At 35.0% G+C, this 21171-nt stretch overlaps 1 protein-coding gene across 2 annotated transcripts in view; it reads left to right on the forward strand.

Moving 5' to 3' along the window:
- Positions 1–2064: 2064 nt before the first annotated feature.
- PLPPR4 (phospholipid phosphatase related 4) overlaps positions 2065–21171 on the forward strand; it is a 62820-nt gene continuing 43713 nt past the window's right edge. Inside the window, exon 1 of one of the 2 annotated variants that reach the window (XM_044675876.1) lies at positions 2065–2298. In XM_044675876.1, coding sequence (XP_044531811.1) covers positions 2065–2298 — 234 coding nt within the window. The remainder of the gene's footprint in view (positions 2299–21171) is intronic. The other variant, XM_044675878.1, reaches the window with a different exon arrangement.

A 21171-nucleotide genomic window follows, 5' to 3' on the forward strand; every position in this document is an offset into this window, starting at 1 on the left:
TAAAATATAAACTCCTATGTTTTTCATTAAATCTCTTAACAATCTTACCCATTCCAACCTTTCCAATCTTCTTTTTATATATAATTCCAAATTTCTTTACAGAATAGTTTTGTTTATGTTGAGGTCCATAAATAGAATATCAGTGTGCCTCTTTTCCCACATCCCCTCCTGTATTTGCCATTTTCATTCTTTGACATCTTTGCCAATCTGATGGTTATGAAATAGAACCCCAGAACTACTGTAATTTATATTTATCTCATTATAAGTTATTTGTAGTATTTTTCACATAACTGTAGTTCACTTTGGTTCTTCTCTTGAGAATTGTCTGTTCATATCCTTAAATTATCTATCAAATGGGGAATTATTCTTAATCTCATAAATTTATTTGCTATCTCCATGAATAAAATGTAACTTTGAAAATATGGACTATTTTATTTTTGTCTTTTTATTGCCAGTGCTTAATATGTCTGGCATATAGAAGGCACTTAATAAATGCTTGTTAATTGATTTCTCGAGTTGAGAAGGAACAAGAGGACAGAAACAAGTAGATGAAGCAAAAATATCCTCTCTTCTCCATATACAGAAAAGAATGAATTCAACAGATGGCCAGGCTTGGTACTGTGAGATGCTACTGGAATACTTAAGTTGAAGCATTAAAGAAGGGCTTTGAAGCATAGAAAAGGGTTTTGGCTACTGAAAAATGCTATTAGGAAACATGATAAAGGTGGATATGCAAGTTAGGGAGGGCAAAGACATAACATTTTTCATTTTAAATATTGTACTTGGGGCTAACAGCAACTTCTGCAAATATGGGACTGTAAATTTTCCAATATACACTTAACTCTCTGCTAATGAGAGAAGAGATAAGTAAGATTTGTTTCTGTTGTTCCTTAGTAACAAATGTTAAGCTTCCTATAAGTATTCATTAACAAATTCTACCTTTTGCTTTAACAAATTGGAATTGAATGGAGATGCTAATGAGAAGCAAAAGGACCACATTATTTGGGGAAAGAAGGAAGATTCTGGACAAATCCCATGGATAAAAGACTACTCAGTTTGTCAAAAGATTAGGCAATCATGAGACCCATTTCACTAAAAAATTGAAATGCTTTATATTTTCAGGGATTCTTTCAAATACACCTTAAATTCACCTATCACTCCTAAAAATCACCATCCACACAGAGGAAAGGAATTATATTACCCATATATAGCCACCCAAGAAGGGAGAATTTAATCTTTTCTTCATAATAAACTTCTTTAAATCATCACTAAACTATTGCCTGAGTAAATATAGAGTAAGAAGTTGGATACCTCAAAGATGATCATTGCCTTTGTATACACAATACACAATTTCCATACCTTCCTGCAAAATCTCTGCCATCACCCACCAGTACTATCTTCTTTGCAAATCAAGAATCCATGTCTTCTCTGCCTGAGATTGGACATTAAGTAAAATGAACTACTTAGGGTAAACACAAGACCATGCTGTAGGAACACACAACAGAGTCATTTCATTAGAAGGGTAGTGGATGGGCCCAAAATATTTGTTTCCTGGGTTTTCCTTTGGAATGGAAATCATGATTTAATTTCTTAGCACAAGACAGTTTTCTCTCCCTGAGGCTCACTGTGCCAGCAAACCCAAACATAGAGTTCCTGGAGTGACAGATGTTGGTTCTCTAGCTCCCAGGAGAGAATAAATGCCAGTGCCCTCAGCTCTACTACTGCAGAAAACCAGGGTCCTTCCCCTCCTTTTCTGGGAGTAGTAGATTTCTTGACGTCAAGCCTCAGAAATGCTGTAAAGCGCTTTGGCATCGTTAGAGCTGTGGAGATCTGAGGGAGAGAGAAGCTGTGAGAAGGGGAAGGAGCCATTGCAGCAACAGCTTTGGGGGTTGGGTGGGTGGTGAGGAGGAGGTCTCTGGAGGAGAGGAAAGGGGGCACGGCTTGTTCCGAAAGAGAGAAGGGGTCAGAAAGGACCCTGTAGATCGAGATTGACATCTCAGAGCCCCTGTGGCAGCAGTGCTGCAAAGAGGGGGTGGGGAGAGGCAGGAGGACGCTGCTGCATGCATGCAGCGCACAGACTCCCAAAGAGTCCAGGGGGAATGTGACATCAGCGCCGGGCGCTGGCGGCTGAAAGAGGCAGCAGCAGCAGCAGCAATCCTCGGAAGTGCCTCGAGTTCGGCGCCCCCTGGAGAAGACCCCCGACCCTTGCCCAGCGCAAGCATGTCGGCCAAGGAGAGGCCAAAGAGCAAAGTGACCAAGGACAGCGTCACCTTACTGCCTTGCTTTTATTTCGTAGAGGTAAGTGAAGGGCCCCAAACTGTGGCCATTTCTCCAGTCCACTGGTCGAGCATATTGCAGATTTCTTCCACCCTGAACTGCCCAGATAATTCAGCACTTGGACAGCGCAGCGCGAAGTACACTGGTGGCAAGCCAGCTGCCAAGAGATGACTGCCTACCTAGGGCGAGTTTCCTTCCCTTCCATTCCTGTGTGAGAATGACTGAGTGTCTTAAGTGTATGCACACTCGAGAGTATTCGGTTCCATGCTTGTATGAGCTGAGGTGGCCTGTATAGATGGGATACCTGTGTGAGTGGAGAGTTCTCTGAGCCATGAGAGAGGCTAAGTCAGTTGGTGATCATTTCTGTTGAGAGTGTTGTCTATGCCTCATAGTTATTAGTGTACCAATGTTTCAGGTGCATTCTGCCCATTCACTGGGCATCTAGATCTCTAGAAGACCATATTTTCTTCTTTTCAGGTTAGCTATATCTCATTTGGGCACAGTAGTTGAATACTGCATATTATATGATTTATTCAGGTGGTATGTTGTTGTTTTTAAGCTTTCTTTATATATCCTGATTAAGATGGTGCTCACGTCTATTTCTAAAATTGGGTCTGCACCATCTGGGTAATAATCCACTGCCCCTTTCCGATGGAGAAAATTGTGATAATAATTTACATCAGCTGACTTTTGAATGATTGATTTATGCATATTTATTCCTTAGAGAGTAAAAGCTATGTGGGAGGGCAGATGACATATATAAGAATATGAAATTAACTTTTAACATGAAAAAATGCTGAATTTAGAGGAAGAACAATTTATGAAAGGTTTTCAGAGACTGACAGCTAAGGGGATTCCATGCACTGTGGTTCATTGCAATAGGAAGACATGTTTGAGCAAAAGGTTTATTAAATGAGAGCTAAGGGTTGATGCAGGAGAAAAGACTTTTTGGATTAACTATTTGGAGAGAAATCGATAAGGCATGGAAAGTATAGTATTTTCTATGTGATTCAAGCTCCAGTCATTTAAAGAATTGCTAGTAAACATATTTTGTATTATTAATTCCTTTCTTTGGCCATCTAGCCCAACATGGAGGCTTTATGCTTAAAACTACAAGATACTGAGAATAATCACTACCCTAAAATTGAGGAGTGATTTTAGGCTTTCTTGCAACTGACAGCATACACTGAAGTTTTTAGGGGGAAGTGACAGACAAAAATCATGATTTTGATGTCTTATATAATTTTTACCTAATAAAAGAGTGAATCATTCAACATCCAATCCCCTTACTCTCCTCTTCCCCACTTTAGCACCATTTACTCTTCCCTCCCCCCAAAAAAAAACAAACCCTTTAGTCCTTATTTGGTTTAATTGAATAATACCAAGGAGCTTTGTCAAAGAAAATGTATATAGAGGGAGCTGAGAGGAATTTTAGACGTCATCTAGTCCAATCCCCTCATTTCACAGGCCAGAAAGCTGAGGCCTAGAGGAGAACTGACTTACCCTAAGTTATACAGGTGGCAAAAGTAGGATTTAAACCCAGGTCCTCAGATTCCAGATGCTGCACTTTTGCTACTAAACCTCAAAATTTTCATGGTATAATACATAATGGTGAAAATGAGAATTTTTTAAAACAGCCAGGTACCATGAAAATATAGCATATTATTCCTTAGCTTAGGTTCCAAAGGCCCTAAGCAATGCACTAACAGGTATTTTTATTCTTACCTTAAGGGTTGATGGTTTTTTCTTATTATTTATTATATTTTGTCTCAGGTTGAAAAACAATAGGATGATTTTGAGATGCCTATAAAGAAATATATCTGAAGCCAATTTGGAATAGTGGACTCACACTTTAATGTGGTTTCATGAGCTGAATAGTTCAGAAAGGTACTGACATTAGAAAAAGTGAGATGTGAATATGGGGAATTGGGAAAATGTCTTAAAAATGTTTTGTGCACTTTCCAATTACCTCTAAAGAGTATCTATTCCCAATTAACGTATACCAAAAGTGAAAATATTTTGTGGTAACAACTACAAACTCTGAACATTACCTATGATCTGTGCCTATAATTTCTGGCATGTACATCAATTAAAATCAGTGCACTGAGCATCAAGTTAGTACTTCACATGTACAAGGAGCTATTTTGCTATGACTATCAACAGCAATTTCTTAAAATATCCATCTTTCCTCATAAAGTTGAAGACATTTAGGAAGGTCCAAAAAAGACAAAAAGTTTTAGTGTTCAATACATTCACCATGGCCTCTTCTGGTGCCTTCAGTTTGTTCTTTAATATGTAATACTGGTCAATGCTAGGAGATGTTTTATTTTAAGAACATTCAGATATAGAGAAACATGGAAGGCATTGCTTTGTATTTTACATATAACAAGCCTATATTGACATACAGGAACACTAAAAAAACCTGTGCAAATGATGGAATTCTATAGACAGTAACAGAACATACCATCTCATATAGGACTAGAAAGCATGCAGAATACTCTTTAGGAGCTGTGCTAAAACATAATGAGTCTAGTGTTTGAAGTCAGGAAACTTGGCTTTAAGCCTTGACTCTAATACTTATTATCTGAACTTTTTGGACTGTCCAATTCACTACTCTGCAACTCAGGTTGCTTATATCTTAAATTGGGAACATAATGTTAATAAGCTCTATCTCAGAGTTATTGTAAAGAAAGAGTTTTGTAGAGTATACCATGCTATATAAAGGTAAGCTGTTTTGAATATTAATTTAATTTAATTTAACACATTTAAAATAGGTTTCATTTTTTTTCCTTTTGGGGTTGAATTACCTTAAATTACAGCCAGATAAATATTTGAGAGTAATGATACCTTGACTTAAATTTAATATCCCCAAGTTTTACTTATTAACAATTTACAAAATAATAGTGACTTCTTTCTCTTGTGAAACAATGTAAAGAGCACTGACTCTGGAGCAACTATCCAGACACTTACTACCTTGTGACTTTGAACAGATAAAGCTTATTTATTTTTTAAACACTTACCTTCCATCTTAGAATCAATACTGTGTACTGGTTCCAAGGGAGAATGGGGGTTAAGTGACTTTCCTAGGGGTTACCCAGCTGGGAAGTGTCTGAGGCCAGATTTGGACCTAGGACCTCCCATATCTAGGCCTGGCTCTCAATCCACTGAGCTATCCAGCTGCCCCCAGATAAAAATCATTTAAACTCCTTCAGTATGTTTTTTTTTCCTCTCTAAAACGAGGAAAGTAGAACTAGATGGTCTTTGAAGTCCCTTCTAGCTCTACATCCTTGATCCTAAAATCCTCTAATCCCTATTGAAAAAATCATTCATTTTATTTTTCTGCACCCCTAGATCATAATGGAAGGGGAAAATATAACCTACAGAAAACAGGAAAAGAGTAATTTCATTTGAAAATTGGTAAAAATGTTTTTCATTTAACTCCTCCCCTTCTTCCTAGTACCCCATGTTGTTTGAAATTGTTTTACATGGTATTTTAATATAAAAAACTGGTATGATGGTGTCTCAAACTTTGGACAAAAAGAATAGATTAGGCTTGAACAAGATTATGGCAAGAAAGAGCAAATCTCTTCTCTCTCCACAGAGGTTGGTGTGGTGTAGTGTTTGTCTAATCTGAGGGAATCAAATCAAATAGAGTATTGCCTGAGTTTGTTCTTAGTATGGAAGCCTCCTTGCAAGTTGAGTAGATTCATAACCTTCCTTATAGTAGACATGAGCAATGCTCTAGGAGTAGAGCTTATGGGTCTCTAAAAAGATATATATCACATGGAAGTTAATACTAGTGTGTAAGTCTAGTGTAGGGATTAAAGTGATCAAAGATTTTAGATAGGGCTAGAAGGGATCTCAATAGACATCTAATCCCCCTCACTTACTAGCTGAGGAAATCTTAGCATAGGAGAGTGAAGTGACTTTATCAGTGTCACAAAAAAATGTTTCACAATGAGGATTTGAACTCAGGTCCTCTGACTCTAGGACATACTTTAATATAACAAAAGGAATGCTATATTTAGAGTCAGATGCCATAGGTCTAAATATTTGGTTGCTTCTTATAAAATGTTTGAACTTGGATGATCATTTCAACAATGATCCTTAGTTTCTTAACTAAAAAAATATAGGGGAAGGGTTTGATTATGTGATTCCTAAGGTTCTTTCTTAAACATATTAAAGATGATAAATGGAATGGTTTTCATTTACTCTTTCTCCATCCATCTTGTCTATCTCTGTCTCTGTCTCTCTCTATTTCTCTCTCTTCAAAAGAGTGAAGTCCATCAGATTATTGAGTTAGTGGACGTGGTGTGTTTCCCTCCTTAGTAGATGTGAAAGCAACTCATTGTGCATTGATTATTTTGTATACTATAAAATGATAAAGACCAAAATTAGTCCCTAAGAAGAGATGTGAGAAGATACTTCTCCCTGCTCCTTTGAAGAGGCACAGGTTTATAAATGTGGAACATGGTGTATAAAATAGCATTGTGTTTTGTTGATAAGTTTAAGAAATATTTTCTGGGAAGGGAGAGAGGAGGGATGTAAAAGAAATGTAGGTGATATGAGACCAGAAGATATCAATAAGAATCAATTTTTCAAAAATGTTAAAAACAAAGTAGTTGATGCTTTTTAGCACTGTCATCATGAAGACTCAATAGGAAAGAGTTTAGGACTTTGATTTACTTATATTGAATAATAGCTGACTTATGGTTTACTGTAATGTGTTTTTGGTCTGTGTTGTCTTTGATACTGTCTTAATTCTGACACTATGGGAAAAATAAGACACATCAAATAAGACTCAAATAGCCAAGCCTAAAATGTCTGAGCAAAAAGGCAAGTTATTCTTACACTAAAGAAATATTTCTCTGACCTCTATTGCACATTATTTTTCAAATGATGGCTATTTTGTTTTATGTAATGAACGGCACTACTCATTTTTAAATCCTATCAAGCTTAATAGCTTAATATTAAGCTTGAGAGGTCTGGAAGTTTCTATGAATTTAGGCATTTCCTTTATGTAAAGCTAAGTAGCCCACTAGGGGTCAACTTCCTGGTCTTAGTCTTTTTCTATAACATTCTTAGCAATGGAACTAATTGGCCCAGACATTAAATTTGTAAATTTATTGTTAAAAATAAATAAATGAAAATCTGCTTTTGTGAAACCGAAAGTTATATAATCTTAATATGAAATTGTAGAGAAGTAGGTAAAGAACATTTGTGTTCTTATATAAAAGTTGTGCATAATAGTAATTCAATGAAATTTAGATAAGAGTTTTATGTAATTCATTAATGCTGCTCCACTAAAGTTCTTTATATCATTAAAGTGTCTCTTCCTTTGGGATTCTGACTTCTCAGTTGACTATGACATCTCTATATGACTTCAAATGGTAACTCTTAAAAAATCAGTGCCTTTTGTTTTTGTATTTTTTTACATTATATTGAATTCCAAATATATAGCCCTTCCCGCTTTGCTTACATAGCATGGCTTCTCTTGAGACAGAGATTTTAAAAATAGGAAAAAGAAAAAGAGTTTCTTAAAGTTAAGCAGAACATTGAACTCTACCAGCACTTTTATCTGTCCTACCTTTCATCCTTTTGGGGAGTTATTTCTCTCTATCTCTCTGTCTGTCTCTGTGTGCTTATCTTTCTCTCTCCTCAGAAGTCTTATGGTATTTTGCCCCTTGATTAGAATCTTTACCATAATCTTCTTTGAGGTCTGTTTATTGATGGATTTCCTTTATGCACCTACTAGGCTGTAATTTCCTGGAGGTTCAGAAGGGTAAAAGCTAGGTTGCTTAGTGGGTAGAGCCCTGATTCTAGAATCAAGAAGACCTGAAATCAAATTCAGCCTTAGACACTATCTTTGTGACTGTGTGCAAGTCACTTATGACTCTGTGTCTCAGTTTCCCCAACTGTAAAATGAGGATAGTGTAATAGTATCTACATCATAGATATCTACATGATATCTACATATCTACAATAGTATCTACATGAGATCAAATGAGATAATATTTACAAAAGGGCTTAGCACAGTGTCTGGCACATAATAGGTTCTTTATAAATGTTTTCTTCCTTCCCATATCTTCTTATGCAGATAGCACAGCCTTGAACATGATACAAGCTCAAAAATCCTTTTTGTATGAATACATAGAAAGGTTTGTCCACCAGAAAATGCTCATAGACATTAGCAGTAGTAACTTTTATGAAGTTTCTATTTTAAAATTCAAGCATCTATGTGGTAGAGGAAAATAATGGTGGCCTTGGAAGTTAAGAGCTTGGTTTAGGTCTAGAATCTAATGTTTATTAGTCATATGATAATGGGTAAGGCATTAAACCTCTCTGACCTTGAATGAACTTGTCTGTAAAATAGGGATTGTAATTATATTGTGATGATCAAATTTAATAATGTAGATGGTACTTTACAAACCTTATGGTGTTCCAAAAATTCTTAGTGACATTTTAAGCCATTAAAATCATTATCTGTACAATTAAAGTATTAATAGTATCTATTAAAACTTAAAAATTCGCTAGTCCTTTATTGTATATGAGTATGTGTATACACATGTGCCACATTAAATATAGATATGCATATCAATATGCACATATGTATATATGTTACTATATATGTACATATGTATAGTATATACATATTTCACCAAATCATATATGTATGTGTGTGTTATTTTGTGGGCAACTATAATTTCAATGCTATAGGATTTGCCTGGTGAAGAAATTTGTTCTAGGTAAAGATTCCCAGTTTTTACAAAAAAAGTATAGTCTTAAAGAATTGGTATGTGACCCTAAAAGGTCAAGTGATTTGTCCAAGTTCAAAAAGATAGTATGTTTCAGAGACGAGCTTTAAATCAAGTCTTTATATTTCCAGCAGGCTACTCTATCTACAGTGTAATCCCATCTCTCTTTTTTTTTAGATCATCCCATGTTCCACTGTCCGTATGAAGATTAAATCCAAAAATGCCTTTTCTTTTCTTTTTTTTGAAAGTATTTTTAAATCTTTTTTTTCTCTCTCCCACCTCTTCATCCACAATTGGAAAGGGGACAAAAAGAACAAATCTTTTGAAACAAGTATGCTTAGTTAAGAAAACAAATTCCTTTATTGGCCATATCCAAAAAATATATCTCATTCTATGATATGAATGCATCATCCTTTTTCTGGAGGTGAAAAGTGTGTTTCATTATGGGTTCTTGGTTAGTCATTGCATGGATCAGAGCTCTCAAGTCTTTCAAAGTTGTCTTGGCAATGTTATTACTATTTTATGTTTTATCTTGCTTTTGCTGATTTCACTCAACATCAGTTCATGCACATTTTCTGAGGTTCCTCTGAACCCCACCCCCTTTTATCTTCTTATAGAACAACAGCAGCAGCAGTAACAATAATAATATAGCTAGCACTTGTCTGGCATTTTAAAGTTCTCAAAGCACTTTACAAATTTTTTTCTTTTTAGCTTCACAAAACCCTGGGATTTGGGTGCTATTAATATTTCAACTTTAGAGATGAAAAAACTAAAGAAGACAGAAGTGAAACAATAATAATAATTAATAATCATAATCATAGTAGCTAACACTTATATAGGCCCTACCATGTACAAAAATTTGATCATCAAAATAATCCTCTGATGTAAGTGTAAAATGAGATTGTTATCTCATTTTAAAGGTGAAGAAATGGAGTCAGAGATGAAGTGACTTACCCAGATTCACACAGATAGTTTCTGAGGCTAGATTTGAACTCCCTGGTTCCAGGTTCTCTCCAAGGTTACTTCTTGACTCCATATGCTCCAGTAATCTACTGTAACATGTTTGGTTGGTGTTGTCATTGTTGTGTCATCCAGTCATGTCAGACTCTCTTCATAACCTGGGTTTTCTTGGAAAAGATATGGGAACGGTTTTCCATTTCCTTCTCCAGTAGATTAAGGAAAAAAGGGATAAAGTGATTTGTCTAGGTTCACATAGATAGCAAGTGTCTAAGGCAATATTAGAACTCAGGGCTTACTGACTCCAGACCACCTAGTTGACTCTATAACATATAGCTACCTATAAAAGAATTTTATTCCGTTCTATTGATATATCATAAATTGTTCATTCTCCATTTGAAAAGTAGACCCCCAATTTCCAAGTCTTTGACACTAGAAACAAATGAGCTTTTATAAATATTTGTGTATATAAGAGTCCTTATCCTCTTTCTTTTATCTCTTTCATAAATTATAGACCTATAATATTGGGTCAAAGGGTCTATGCACTATAGAGAATTTTTCTGTGTAGTTTAAAATTCTTTCTGGAATGGTTGAACTGAATCATAGCTCCATGGATTAAAATGACTATTTCCTCATGTTTTGCCATATTTTTATTCAATTTTGCCAATCTGATGACTATGAGGCAGAACTCCAACATTTCTTCAATTTCCATTTCTGTAATCAGTAGTGATATGTAGCACTTTTTTCCACATGGCATTTGGTAAGATGATGTTAATAAAAACTGGTGAAGTAATAATGGAAAGAGCTTTGAATCCCAAGTCAGGAGATGATCCCAACTTATTGACTTCCTTTATGAGCAAGAGCATTTAATTTCAGGATGGCTAGTTGGAGGTACAGTGTGTGGGCAGTGGAATAGAGTTATTTGTTCAGTGAAGCTAAACATCTCTTATGGGAATTTGACCTGCGAATTTGACTTTATTGGTAGCATGATCTAATTAAGTTAACTGGTTTCATTCTGTACTGTTTGCAAAATGTATAATGACTATACACCTGAAAAGATACTAGTTTTTGAAGGGTACTGATTGTACCCCAAAGTGTACTATGGAATTAAGGTAGGTGGAGTGAGTGGGTGAGATGGGAAATAAAGCAAAGAGAAGGGAAATAGAGGAATTCAAGGAGAAGCCACAAGAACAGGTTTTCACGGTTTCCAAAGGAAAAGGAAAGAATGCAGCCAAGATTAAAGAAATGGGTAGAAGGCAGGCTTAGTGGAATTAGGAGATGACTCAGTCTTGGGAAAGAAAGTTTTGAGAAAACAGAAAATGAATTATAATATGGGATAGCTGCTGATATCCTTGGGTATTTGATAAACGTATTATCCAAGAATTATCAGAAATACTTTGGGTGATAATTATGCTATTTTTAGCATAAAATATTTAAAGTGTTGATCTCCAAAAATAGGGTTTTTTTCTCAGCCTCAGATACCAATACACATCCAATCATTCAAGTATGCAGCCATAGTATTATTCTATATTCCTCCTTTTCATTAACTCCATATAGCCAAAGCTGCTATATTTTATTTTTTCTAACCCAAACAACATATCTTACTTTTCAGCCCTTTTCTATTACAACACAGCCAGTCTTAGTTCAAGTCTTCATGACCTGCCATGATCCAATATCATTACAAGAGTACTGTAATAGCTTTCTGTCTAGGTTTCCTGATTCAAACCTTGCCCAATTCCAACCCAACCAACAAACTGATTTTTCTAAAATGGGAATCTGATCATATTACTTTGCTACTCAATAAATTCCAATATCTTCTTATAACTTTTAGGAATAAATATAACTCCTCTTTAGGGAATTTAAAGCATTTTAACCTACCTGGTGATCCCAACTCCTTTGGACTTATCATCTCTATGTACGTAACTCACAGATTTATATATCTGGTCTGCTCTCCCTAGTCTCTTCCTTAATCTCTGGTCATTCATAACAAATAAATGACTAAAGATTTCAAACTGGATGTACTGGAGTTATGTTAAACACAACATATCCAAATAGAACTCAATTCCTCTCTCTGCCTCAAATATAACACACTCCTAAATTTTTCTATTTATATTGAAGGGATCCCATTTCTTCAGTTCCTCAGGTTTGTAATGTTAATGTTACCCTTTCCTCTTCTTCACCCCATAATCCAATTCCTAGACAAATCCTACAGTTTCTACCTCTACAATATCTCTTATGTGCTAATCATCTTTACTAACATAGCTATTATATTAGGTCATTATCACTTCTTACTTGGATTTTTTTTCAATGGCCTTCTAATTAATCTCCTTGACTTAAGTGTCTCCCCATTCCAGTTTGTACTCTACACAGTTTCCAAAGCAATTTTTCCTCATTATATCTTTGGTGAAAAGACCCAGAAAAAATTCATGCCTGAAATTCCACTAGAATCATCTTATTTTGAAGACATTTTTGTCAGTCCTCTAGGGAAAAGGACATTTCAATATGTTTGCCCCTTCACAGAAACATACACACACACTTCCCAAGTGGATGCTCCTTTATTTTAAAGAGTATCAAAAAGGAATTTCAACTCAGGATGGTTTGATCTTTTTTCTTGAGGGAGATAGGTGACTTCAAATTAATACAAATCCCTAAGGGGAGAACCTCACATGACCTTTAAGTTCTAAAGAGATTGGACTTTTCCACTGAGGAAGAAGATTTGATATTCTTTTCTTTTTTCAGGTCTTTGTTGTCTTTGGGTTGAGGAGGGTCTTTAGCAAACATCAAGATATGTGTTTATGTTTAGCTTTGGGTACTCTGCAAAACTGTATTTCTTTATAAATTTAGCCACCATGCCTTTGGAAGTAAAGAAGAAGGTAAATTTCTGCATTTACTTTTTAATTGTGTGACATGGATGTTTTCTAATACTCTGTAGCACATACCACTGGGAAAAGCACTTGTAAAGGACAACCCTTGAACCTCCCCAAGACCATAGAAATCTATCCAAAATTGATGATCATAGACAATGTCCAAAACATACTAGTTCATATGTTGGGAATAGTAGTTATTTAACTGAGGTCAGGGGGAATATTGGTGAAGCTCTAACTTCATTTCAATTAATCACAGTAGGCCTAGACAGCTTATTTATGTCAATAAATCAAAAGTGGTTATCTTGCAATTACTTTGTATATAGTTTGCATATGCCTATATATGATGTCATCTCTCTGAACAGAATATAAGGTTCCTGATGTCAGGCATTTTTTAAATTGGTTTCACCAGAGTCTAGCACAGTCTTGGTATATACAAAGATATACAAGAAAACTATAAGAAGAGAAAATGATTTTTGCCAAGAAAGTTGAGAGTTAAAAGAAAAAAATAAATAAATGTAATCAGGGGCAGCTGGGTAGCTCAGTGGACTGAGAGTCAGGCCTAGAGACAGGAGGTCCTAGGTTCAAATCCGGCATCAGCCACTTCCCAGCTGTGTGACCCTGGGCAAGTCACTTGACCCCCATTGCTCACCCTTACCACTCTTCCACCTATGAGACAATACACCGAAGTTAAGGGTTTAAAAAAAATAAAATAAATGTAATAGCAAAAATTGTTAACTACTTATCATTGGCCGATTATTGGACTTAGGTTAGGTCAAGCAGAGAAACAAAGTTTAGATAAAATATAGTAGTTTATCAAGGAGCTCACAGTCTTATGGGAGGAAAAAGACACCTGAATATGCCCCGTCAACACTGTGAACACCTTGAGGTCAGGAACTGTATTTTATCTAGCTCTTTACTGAATAAGAGCTACCTGAGAACCCTTCCAGAATATAAATCCATTCTTGGTGTCATTGCGATTAAACTCTGCTATAGGGGAGATCACTTTTTAATAAGGTCCTGCTGGTACTTCAAAACCTAAGTATCCTTGGATATAGTCCAAGACAGACCTATTTCATAATGAATTTCTGCTTTCTAGTGAAGGGTGAGATATAGTTGAGGTCTCACTGTCACTTTAAACTCCTTTGCATTTACATTTCTATTACTCAATTAATGGAAGCAAGATGGAAACATTACCAGGGAGCAGACCATTACTAATAATCATGGACAACATTTTTCTTTTTTAAAAGATGATGATATTTTCAAGCGTGCTGGCATCCTGATGGATGTCCTATGAGGCACTTTATTTTGTTTGCTGGGTCACTGAACAAGTGAAGGTTTCATCAATCCCTTTGCCTTATTTCTTAAACATGCTTGCACCTTTTCTAACATCCATTAACTTCTTACATCATTGGAGACTTTCAGCTTCAGAGTGAAGCACTCTTAATGAAGAAAATGTCCCCTATTAATCTGTGACAGAGATAGATACAGAGAGGGAAGAGGACAGAGAGAATATGGCATCAACCTCCTAGAAAATTCTGTTTTTTATGTTTAAATTGAAACTTTTTTGAGTTAATGTTTCATATTTGTTTGCCCTTCCAAAAAAATAAGAATTGTTACCAGTTCTTATCTTCTGTTAGTCTGTTTATTTCAGTGAAATACTGGTTATTGGTGTTGTCCTGGAGACTTTCTTTTCTCTCTGTTTTATTTTCCCAACTCTTTTTTTAGAAGTTCTGTGGGGGGAAACCCAATTTTGGCTATTAAGTATTCAGGATGGGAACTGGTCTTATGATTTCATTAGAATATGGAAATATCAAATGAGAAATTCCCTCTTCTAATGCAATTAGTCCCTTCTCTTTGATTAGAATCTTACTTTGACCCAGCAATACCTCTATTCCATCCCAAAAGATTATCCCAAGGAGATTAAAGATAGTGGAAAAGGATCTCCTTAAACAAAAATATTTGCAGATGCTTTTTTTGTGGTAACAAAGAACTGGAAACTAAAGGGATACACAGTGATTAGAGAATGACTGAACACGTTTTGGTATATGATTGTAATAGAATGAGATTATACCATAAGAAATGACAAACAGGATGATCATGAAACACCTTTGAGAGACTTATTTGAAGTGATGCAAAGTGAAGTGAGCAGAACCAAAAGAACATTGTACACAGTAACAGCAATAATGTTGGATGATTAACTGTGAATGACTTAACTATTATGAGCAATGCAAGGATCTAGAACAACTCCAAGGAACTCATGATTGAAAAGGTTCTCCACTGCCATAGGAGGACCTGATGGTTTCTGAATTCAAATTGAATCAAACCATTTTACTTTATTTCCTCCAGTCTTCTTTCACAACATGTCCAACATGGATTACCTTCTGTCTCAGGGATGGACAGAGAGAGAAGGAATATGTATTGCTAAATATCTGAAAAAAGGTTATTAAATTTGTATCTACATGTAATTGAAAAAATATTTTAAAAGTCATGTAAAAATGTATTCTTGAAGAGAGACCTACAGCACTGAGAAGCTACAGGACTTGTGCAGTCACACAGTTTGTCTTAGAGTGAGGACTCTGAATCCAGGTCTTCCTCATTCCTAAATCCACTCTCTATCTACTATATGATACTGCATTGAAAGACACATTGAGTGTTCAGGATATGCCATTAAAAAAAAACTTGCTGGGGCAGCTGGGTGGCTCAGTGGATTGAGGGCCAGGTCTAGAGATGGGAGGTCTTAGGTTCAAATATGGCTTCAGACAATTCCTAGCTTTGTGACCCTGAGCAAGTCACTTAACCTCCATTGTCTAGCCCTTACCACCTTTCTGCTTTGGTATCAATATACAGTATTGATTCTAAAGTGGAAGGTAAGGTTTAAAAAATGCTAAGGGAACTTCAAAGAAAAATCTATTCATCATTTAAGAATAGCTTCTCTGTTTCAGAAAAAAAATCTATTTTGAAGAAATCATCCAAGATGGTCAAAAGCATGATATTTCATGTTTAGGCCAAATATTTGAAGTCTGACTTTATTTTAATAAGCAAGACTTTCAGTCGAAACACTCAAATTTGAATTGTGTTTCTGTGCCCTTGATTTAGTGATTTAAACCTGCAGTACCCCCAGGTAACTCTCTAAGACAATAAATTGCAGAATAATTGTCTATCTGTCTTAGTGGAGGGAATTTTCACACAAGGTATTCCCAACATCTGAACAAAAAAAAGTAGAGAGAACACGAGAGAAAGAATTAGAAGGTCTTAGGAGTTTCCCTTTTGTGAATTAGCTTATCTGAGTTTCAGGGTCTCACCTATAAACAACCTTGATAATTTACTACTTCATGGGCTGTTACAAAGCTGCAAAAAGCCGGTTCTACTCCTAAGTTACTGAAAATGACCAGAACATGATGGCATTTATGCCTTATGAACTTTCCTAGGTCAGCAGTGCTGCACAGAAATCCTTCTATTGATATCTTATGTACTCTCTATCACATCTGACTCAGTGGCTATTATGCCATTACTTCTCTTGATCAGGAAGATAACTTTTTAATATACCACTCTGACTGTGATATTTCTCTCCTCAAAAGCCATGAACTGTTAATTTTTTGATTTGCAAATAAAATTTAACTTCCAATTCTTATATTAAAGACCTTCTATAATCTGAGTCCATAATACATGTCTTTATATCTCATTTCCTCTTCCCATATTACATTACAGTCAAACTAATTTTCTTACTATTATCTGATCTCATTTGGTCTTGTATTATTTCTGTGCCTTTCTACTGTACCCAGAATGGAATGAGCTCTATCCTTCTCCCACCCACTGAGTGGATGCCTATATCTTCCTTTCTGATGAGCCATCTGATAAATCTTTGAGGGAAAATAGGTGGAATAGTGAATAGGGTGCTGAGCCTGGAGTCAGGGAGACTCATCTTCCAGAGTTCAAATCTGATCTCAGACACTTTATAGTAGTATAACATTGGGCAAGTCACTTAAACTTGCCTCAGTTTTCTTATCAGTAAAATGAGCTGGAGAAAGAAAGTATAAACCACTCAAGTATCTTTGCCAAGAAAATCCCAAATGGAGTCACTAAGTCTCAGACACAACTGAAATAGCTGATCAACACCAACAAGATATATCCTCATCTCCACGAAACCATCCATGACCATATCATCACCTTCTTCACATTTCTCATAGCAATTCACCTTTGCATTCATCTCTCCCTTATGTCACAAATACTTATGTTCCTGTGCTTCATTAGATAGCTCATTAACAGGGGAGCATTGTGAGAACTTATTTGGGTATCTCCAATGCATAGCTTTAAGACTTTTATCACAGTAGCTACTTAGTAGATGAATTAAACTTAAAATGTTTTTTTAACACTTTTTAAAGACAGAACTTAACGTTGTGTAGGTGCTTAATAAATGGTTTTAAATTGATTTTATATTGGAAAGAGAAGAAATGGTTGCCACTTAGAGCTCAAATTGAAGGGGGAATGGATGTAGTTCAAACTAATTTGAGCAGCTCTATTCAACTGAAAGAGTTTGGAATTTGAAGGCAAAGGAACCAGCACCAAATTCCCACTATGGCATCCCAACAAAATGTCTTTTTGGCTTGTCACTTAACATCTCTCAACCACGATATCTTCATGTGTACAATGGTGATGGAAAAAAGGATTGGCCTAGACTACCTCTAAGATCCCTTCCAGCTGGAATTTTTTTTGTAGGAATGAATTCTCTTAAACATTATTTAGTTAGTTAATTTAAAAATAATTCTGAAACTGAACACAAATTAAGCTGTTATTCATGTTATCCATGTACCCCATTACCATGGTTATTGAGAATCATCTCTACATTTCAGATAAAAGTAGAATTTTAGAATTTGCTAGCACTGACAAATTAAACAAACAATATATCTCAAGCTGCATTCCCAATAGAGTCAATCAGTCAACTAGAATTGTTGAAGTGCCTACTATGTGCTCAGTACAGTGCTATACTCTGAAGTTATAAAGAAAGGCAAAAACAGCCCTTCATATTATAGTAAAGGTGATTTTTATTTTTTAAAAGAAGGAATTTATTTTAGTGTATGATAATCATCCATTACACAAATTATTTATAAAACACCTATTATGTGCAAGGCACAGGGCTAGGGCCCAAGGATACAAAAGAAAAAAAAAAACAAATGGTACAATCTTTGCTCTCAAAAAATGTATTCTACCATGGAAGAGACAGAAGGATTCAGTATAAACATAGATAAGTTTAAAAGAAAAGGGCAAGTAATAGGGGCCAAAAGGATCTCCAAACAGGGCTTTGCAAATATGAGAAGAAGGTGAGAACATTTTTAGTTAGGGTGGAGAAATATCAAGGAAGGAATCAAAGAACTTACATCAGAAAAGACTTACGAACCATCTTTGCCATTCCCTTACTTAATGAAGGAATCATGTTTTACAACATACTTGAAAAGTGTAGCTAACTTCTATTTGAACCCCTCCAGTGACAGGAAACTCACTCCCTAATGTGGTAGCTGATTCACTTTCTTTTTAAAACCCTTACCTTCTGTCTTGGAATCAATAATAAGTACAGATTCCAAAGCAGAATAGCTGTAAGGGCTTGACAATTGGGGTTAAGTGTTTTGCGCAGGGTCACACAGTTAGCAAATATCTGAGGTCAGATTTTAACTCAGGACCTTCTGTCTCCCTATATAATTAGTTTTTGTTATAATACTATATATTTTGTTTTATGCATTTAAAAACTTTCTAAAGGATCATCAAGATTTCACCAGACTGCCAAAGAGGATACATGACACCCCAAGAAGGTCAGCTGACTCCTTATCCAATGAGATACTCAGCTGCTCCGATATTATTTTCAATCTCCAAATTAATTAAGCATTTTATAACGTGGCTACTAGGTGCTGCATAGTGAGTTAGATATTGGTGATACAATGACAAAAGAAAAATATTCTTTGTTCTAATCCACTTTCTTGTGTGGCTCCAGAGAGCCACACAAAATAATTCTAGCTCTCCTTTCATATGATATTCTTCTAAATACTTGATAAAAGCTGTCATATTAGAGAAATTTATAATAATTACAGTTATGGTTAATAATTAGGAAGCTATTACTCTAAGCTATGAGTTTTTAACCTTCTTGTGGTATCATGTACTCACTTTGGCAGACTGGTGAAACCTATATGACTCTTCAGAAAGTAAGTTTTTAAATTCATAAAACAAAATATGTAGGATTATAATGAAAACCAATTATACTGAAATAGAATTATCAAAAAGAAAATCATTTAGTATTCCAGGTAAATAAACTCTAGGCAAAATGATGAATAATTATAATCTTTTAAAATCCAACCTCTGACTTAGAGTAACTCATGACCGAAGGCAAATTATTGAAGTTCTCTGATTTCCTCATCTGTAAAATATGAATGCTAATACCTGGATTACCTACTTCACATGTCTGTTGTAAGAATCCAAATGACGTAATAGAGAAAGTGTTTTGCAAAACTCAAAGCACTACATAGGTCAAGTATTATTACATCTATTCTATATTCTATTAGAATCATCTAAAGAAACTTCTTAAAATTTTAGATTTCATTATTAGATCAATGTTTGATTTTTCTTTAGTCTTTTTGATGTAGTAAATGTAGTTCAAATTCCTGGCACAAAGAGATAAGAGCACAGATTTCTCTTCCCCCATTAGACCTAACATACATATTATGCCTACCAGCTATTACCTATTAATTACCATTGCTATTTTTAGGACCAATTAGAGTCTTTTGTGTTCTCTAATGTTAACAAGAATCATGAGAATGCTAGGAACCCAAATTAGGAAGCATCTTGCTTGTGGTAGAAATGTATAATGAAGCTCGCACAGTGGGGTTTTATTTTAAAAAGTTAACTGTGAATAATGTTAATTACAGAAATACATGAAAAAAAATGGCATTTCTGCCAAAGCTTTTACAATAGAAACCTCCGCATGAGGCCTTGAAGCTTCCTACATCTCGATTTTTTTAAGGGTTAGAAGTTAGTCATTAGTCAGAATAGGAGTGAGTTGAAAATGAACAATAAACACAAGACCAAAGTATCTTCCTGTCTGAAAAAGAACCTCAGGAAACAGCATTAACTTATAAATTTTAAAAATTATTTTACATATTGAAAAAAAATTAATAGACCTGGACATTTTGTAATCCTCCCTCTCTCCTTCCCATTCCTCTCTCCCTAAAATGGCAGCTAATATGATATGGATTGTACATGTGGTATAATACAAAAATATTTCTATGTTCATCATGTAAAATATTACCCACTTTTTTGATATATCCAGGCAGCAAGTTAGTGTAGTTGATAACACTTCAAGGTAGAAAGACCTAAGTTCATATTCTTCTTCAGAATCTGACTAGCTATATGAACCTGGGCAAGTCATTTAACCTCTCTCACACTCAATTAACTCATCTGTAAAATGGTTATAATATTAGCACTAAGCTCAAAGGCTTATTGCAAGGATTAAAGGGAAAACAAATATGCATATATCTACATTTACATATATATATATATATATATCACTTTGTAAGCCTTAAAGAGTTGATATTAGTTATTATTATTAGGAACTGAAAGATAATTAAAACTAAAGACTGTGTGGCAAAATTGTATTTTCCTCTTGCCTCTTTATCTTTGCCAGTTCAACCCTCCTAAGAAGCTATTTTTTTCTCCATCTCCTCTTAAATGAATCTTCCTTTCCTTTTTTAATTAGGATATTTATTATCAACAACCTTAACCATTTTACATGAAAAATGTGACTCAAGAATAAAATGTATCATTTTCAATTGAACCAAATGACCCCTTTTATGTATATTACCTTACAGAGATTAGATTTTAGTATATATTGTAAGAAACATCGTAATTCATGTAGGAAACACAATAGAGTCATAAATGTAGGAAATACAAAATAAACAATGGGTTCAAATAATAAATTAAAGTTTCTATTTGCTATCCTCAATTAATTACAAACCATTTAGACTTGGATATATGCCTGGATTCATTCTGGAAAGTAGTTCCTTTTTCTGTTCTGTTTCAACAGAGTCAGGAAAGCTCTGAGAATTAGCAACATATGTCAGAAATGCTTAATGTGGATGTGTACATATATACACATACACATATAGGTTATCAGCTATATAAGTACCCTTTTATCTATAGATAGATATCATGTGAACTAGGTCATTGTGTGGATTGTTTGTTTTAGATTTCAGAGGTTTTAATAAAATAGTGTGTTCATTCTCATTGAGCATTCGGATAAATAATATTACTATGTCATTATTATATTAGTCTCT

The sequence above is a fragment of the Gracilinanus agilis genome, chromosome 4 (assembly GCF_016433145.1).
Source record: "Gracilinanus agilis isolate LMUSP501 chromosome 4, AgileGrace, whole genome shotgun sequence".
In the NCBI taxonomy this organism is placed as follows: domain Eukaryota; kingdom Metazoa; phylum Chordata; class Mammalia; order Didelphimorphia; family Didelphidae; genus Gracilinanus; species Gracilinanus agilis.